At 39.6% G+C, this 5000-nt stretch overlaps 1 protein-coding gene across 7 annotated transcripts in view; it reads left to right on the top strand.

Annotated features, from left to right (window-relative positions):
- The window catches only part of LOC119596088 (phospholipase D alpha 1-like), a 24851-nt gene that overhangs the window by 18324 nt on the left and 1527 nt on the right, over window positions 1–5000 (top strand). For all 7 annotated transcript variants that reach the window (XM_037945223.1, XM_037945222.1, XM_037945220.1 and 4 more), the window contains one exon: window positions 1619–5000. This exon is cut by the window's right edge and continues 1527 nt beyond it. In XM_037945223.1, coding sequence (XP_037801151.1) covers window positions 1619–3948 — 2330 coding nt within the window. In that variant the 3' untranslated portion in view covers window positions 3949–5000. The remainder of the gene's footprint in view (window positions 1–1618) is intronic.

The raw sequence follows: 5000 nt of genomic DNA, 5'->3' as shown, positions 1-5000 counted from the left end.
GCGCGCGCACACACACACACACACACACACACACACACACACACACACACACACACACACACACACACACACACACACACACACACACACATACACACATTGTTCCTTGTTTACCGTATGGAAATATTTCTGGCTCTGAAAGAAAAAGAAAGAAATTAGCAGATGCGTTTACCATTCGCGCGCTCGGGAATGGCACAGTGCCAAGAGTGACGTCACTCACGTTTGGCTTCTGCTCGGGTCTCATGTCCTTTCATTAAATTCTTACATATCGCTTTACTTCCCTGGCTTTTGTTATTGGTGATAGCTTTGACTTTTATTTTTATGCCTGGGAAAATTATTACTGTTATCATCTTCGTCATCGTTATCACTATCATCAATGTCATCATCTCTATCGTCATTTTAATCATCATTATCATCACCATCATCATCATCCTTTCCATCTCTATCTCAATATTTATCTTTAACTCCATCATTATCACCATCATCACCACCATCATCACCACCACTATCAGCATCATCATGACGTCATCATTATCATAGCCATTACTGCAGCCTTATGTATGACAACTAATACTCCGGCCATTGCTGCTTCTACTAACAATATATATATTTATTTATCTTTGGAAACAATATGTCCTTTTATTAACAGGAAATGCAGTCTAATTGTTCGAAAATTATGCACAGACAATCGTGAATTAATCATTCTTTTGTCTCATTTTCCATTTTATCAGATTTTATTTAAACTATCTTACTATTTTTCCGTTTCACTTTGGTTTTAAAAATGTCCTTAGCGAAATACCATTTAGGAGAAATCTTTAATATTCAACTCATATTAATTTCTTCATTTATCCTCTTCACACTGTATTAATGTTCGCTTTTTGTAGATAAAGAAAAGATAAGGAAAAGTAAGCCTTTGTTCTAAAACCCTGTCCTGTACAGCCACACTTAGAAAATAACAATAATAAATCTTTATTTTGCTTCACCTTTAACACCTTCCATTCGAGCCAAGGATATTTGTGTGTTGACAGAGAACGGATTAACATATATATATATATATATATATATATATATATATATATATATATAATATATATATATATATATATATATATATATATATATATATATATATATATATATATATATATATATATATAATCATCATCTCTGAATTACTGTCTCTTTCTATAGTTTTTAGCTGTCCCAGATAAACAAAAAATGATATGTATATGTATATATTAGTTGAATATCACCAACTGCAGTGCACGTTTGCATGGCTTGACACTGCTTAAGCCAATTGTGTACATATATGTTTAGACTCATAAAATAGCTTTCCCTTATTCGAACTTGTATTTTCGAGAAATGAACATTTTGTATTTCATTCAAGAGAAAAACTTCGTATCTAGTGTAAATGTTCATTGTAAACTCATTCCAGCAATTGCTTTATTTTATTCTTTTATTTATTACTTTCATTATTCGTCATCATAGAACATGATATTTCAGTATACACTAATGCTGCAGTCTTTTAAAGTTTTTAATGAGTTAGAATAAGCTTAACCATCGATAATTTTAGTCATGTTTTCCCCTTCGTTGTTACTAATTTCACTCCCTTCGCCAGGTTTCAGTCGGAGCGGCGCCTTCGCAGAGCGTGGCAAAATGGTTTTCCTTCACGGCGTCCTCTACCTCGAAGTCATCGAGGGGCGCGACCTCCCCGACGTCGACACCTCCTGGTTCCGGTCCTCGAAGGACGTCTCGGATCCGTACGTGACCGTCGACACGTGCTGTGCGGGTCGGAAGACGTGCCGCATCGCCAAGACGTCCATCATCTACAATTCCCTAAACCCGCACTGGGGCGAGAAGTTCCGCATCGAGATGTGCCACGAAACGGAGTCCCTCCTGTTCACCGTCAAGGACCTCGACTTGGTCAAGATGGAATCGATGGGATACATGAGCATCAGAGCAGAAGATCTCCTTCGCGACGAGCCAGTGACTGGCTGGTTCCCGATCATGGACAAGAGCGGAAACCCAGCCGGTGCCATCAATGTGTCACTGCGTTTTCTGTCCACGGCTGAGATAACGCGGTCCAATGAGGTTCCAGACACAGTGTTTCCCATGCGAACTGGCTGTCGTGTAAAGCTCTACCAGGACGCCCACACGCCCGCCGAGCCGCCGATTACGGACGTCCCCACGCGAACCGGAGACGCATACGAACCACCACAATTGTGGGTAGACATCACCAACGCTATCAACAATGCACAAAAGCTTATCTATATCATCGGATGGAGTGTGAAGACAGATATAAGTCTCGTACGCGATGGCGAGTGCGAGAATCTGGGTGACTTGCTAAAGAGGAAGGCATCGGAAGGGGTCAGGGTGATGGTGATGGTCTGGAATGAGGCCATGAGCACTGATATCTACACGCCAGGTATCATGGGCACTCACGATGAGGAGACGAGGCTTTTCTTTGAGGGATCAGAAGTTGAAGTCTTTTTGGCACCACGTCAGAAGAACAAGGGCAAGCTCATGGAGAATAACTTCGTGGCAACCCTGTACACCCACCACCAGAAGTGTGTTATAGTGGATGCTGAAGCAGAAGGCGATGACAGGCGACGTCTGGTGGCATTTGCTGGAGGCATTGACTTGACAGATGGACGCTATGACACACCTGACCACCCTCTGTATAAAACACTGCCAGAACAACACCAGCATGATTTCTACAATGGCATTTGTCAGTCTTCAGTTACTCAAGGCCCACGTGAGCCATGGCATGATATCCATATGTATGTAGAAGGACGGGCAGCTAATGACATACTGCAAAACTTCGTAGAGAGGTGGCGTCGCCAGGCTCCAGATAGGGAAAATCGTCTTCTCCCAGTCACTGAAGATCAATTTGTCTTGGAGTGGGATTCTCCAGATGAGATGATATGGAATGTCCAGTTCTTCCGTTCCATTAACTCTGACTCAGCACAGTTTGATTCAAATGTCCTGGATAAACTGCTTACCAGGAAGGGCCGATTGTATGAGAACTCCATCCAGAGAGCGTATGTACATCACATCAGACGAGCTAAACGCTTTATTTACATCGAAAATCAGTATTTCCTGGGGTCAGCACATAGCTGGTTAGTGCATGAAGCAAAGTGCCCCCATCTTATCCCCATTGAGCTAACAACGAGAATAATAAATGCCATAAATGCAGGTGAGGACTTCCGGGTGTACGTGGTGATTCCTATCCACCCAGAGGGAGATCCAACCTCAACGGCTGTGCAAGAGATCCTTCACTGGCAACATCGCACAATGGAAATGATGTACAAAAAGATTGCTAAGGCTATTCGCAAGGCCAAAATAGATGCCCATCCTACCGACTACCTTAGCTTCTATTGCCTAGGGAAGCGAGAATGTCCAGATGATCTCCCAGATGGTTTGGATGAACCAGACTCTGGAACTGTAGCTGAAAAGGCACGTGAGAATCTCCGTTTCATGATCTATGTCCACTCCAAAATGGCAATATTTGATGATGAATATATTATTGTTGGTTCAGCCAACATCAATGAAAGGAGCATGAGTGGCAACCGTGATTCTGAAATGGCTCTTGGAGCATATCAGCCAATGTATACCAAAGAAGAGTGCGGAGACGGTGAGATAGAGGGTGACGTCAGAACTTTCCGCTTATCCCTGTGGGCTGAGCACTGCGGTGCCCACATGGAGGAGCATCTTACACCAACTTCTGTTGAATGCATGAGAGCCATTAATGAAGTTGCAAAGACTAATCTGGAGAAGTTCATCTCACCAGAACCAGAGCACAATGATTCTCACTTGATGTCCTACCCACTTGATGTCAATCAGGATGGCAGAGTGTTGGTGCGGGAGGACCTGGAGAAATTCCCCGACACTGGTGGCTCTATCACTGGCAAGAACTCCAACTTCCTTCCAAATTCTCTCACTACATAGATTGTAACTGAACTCCAGAAGCTGATAGATATGCATAATGTATATTTGAATTAAGGGATTTATCCAAATTAGTGACAAAATGTAATGGAAAAAACAGAACCATAATAACATGCTCAAGTAAAACAACAGTGATTGGCTTATTTGCAGTTATGGAATCTTGTTGTGTGACTGTTTTTATTTTTATTTTATTTATTTATTTATTATTATTATTTTTTTTTATGAAACAAAGTGTTTTTGCAAAAGTGTTTTAGCACAGCCAGACAGACAGATGAAAGATTTGCAGAGCAGTGACCATGAGCTTGCCTTCTTTGCGTACAAAATGTTAACACAAACCCATGCTGTAAATAATAGTATGTATTTTTTTTTATACAGACTTTTATTACATCAGGAGCACAATTTGTTGTAGTCTATATGTATGTATTTCTGACTTAATAATAGTGTATCTATTTTTATTTCATTTTACTGTGTATTACTATACAGGAAAACTCAATTTGAAAGCTACTCATATGATTTTAATTTCTTATGTATGACAACTTCATCAGTAATTCTTTTACTATTACTATAATCAAAATATAGATCATAAGTGTCTTTTCTGATTTATATAGTTATTTACAGAAACTGGAGTAGGTAATATATATATATATATTTTTTTGCATGTAGACACATAATTTCCTCGGCGATTAAAATTGTTTTTTGATGAATGTAATAAAGAATTCTTTTTTCTTAAAATGATCATCAGTTTTTATTCTATCAAGATTTTATAGTTTATTGTTAGTTTTAGGGATAGTTATATAGATAAATATAACCTAGTGCAGCAGCTGCCTAGATACTTAGAAACAGGTAATGATAGAGAGGCAGATTAATATCCACGAATGATAACCCTGCCAAATTATGAACATACAGATAACACATAGGAAGATAATATAAATGACAGATAGATATAGGTAGACAACCGAGTATAGTTTAAGAATGAAAAGATGCACAACTCCCTGGTTTGTAAAATAATTTCTCGAAATGCACACCAATCCATCCTTCGAAGGGAATTTCTATCA

The sequence above is a fragment of the Penaeus monodon genome, chromosome 37 (assembly GCF_015228065.2).
Source record: "Penaeus monodon isolate SGIC_2016 chromosome 37, NSTDA_Pmon_1, whole genome shotgun sequence".
In the NCBI taxonomy this organism is placed as follows: Eukaryota; Metazoa; Arthropoda; class Malacostraca; order Decapoda; family Penaeidae; genus Penaeus; species Penaeus monodon.
Note: the sequence above shows the minus strand (reverse complement) of the source record. Positions and strands in the feature narration are given on the sequence as shown.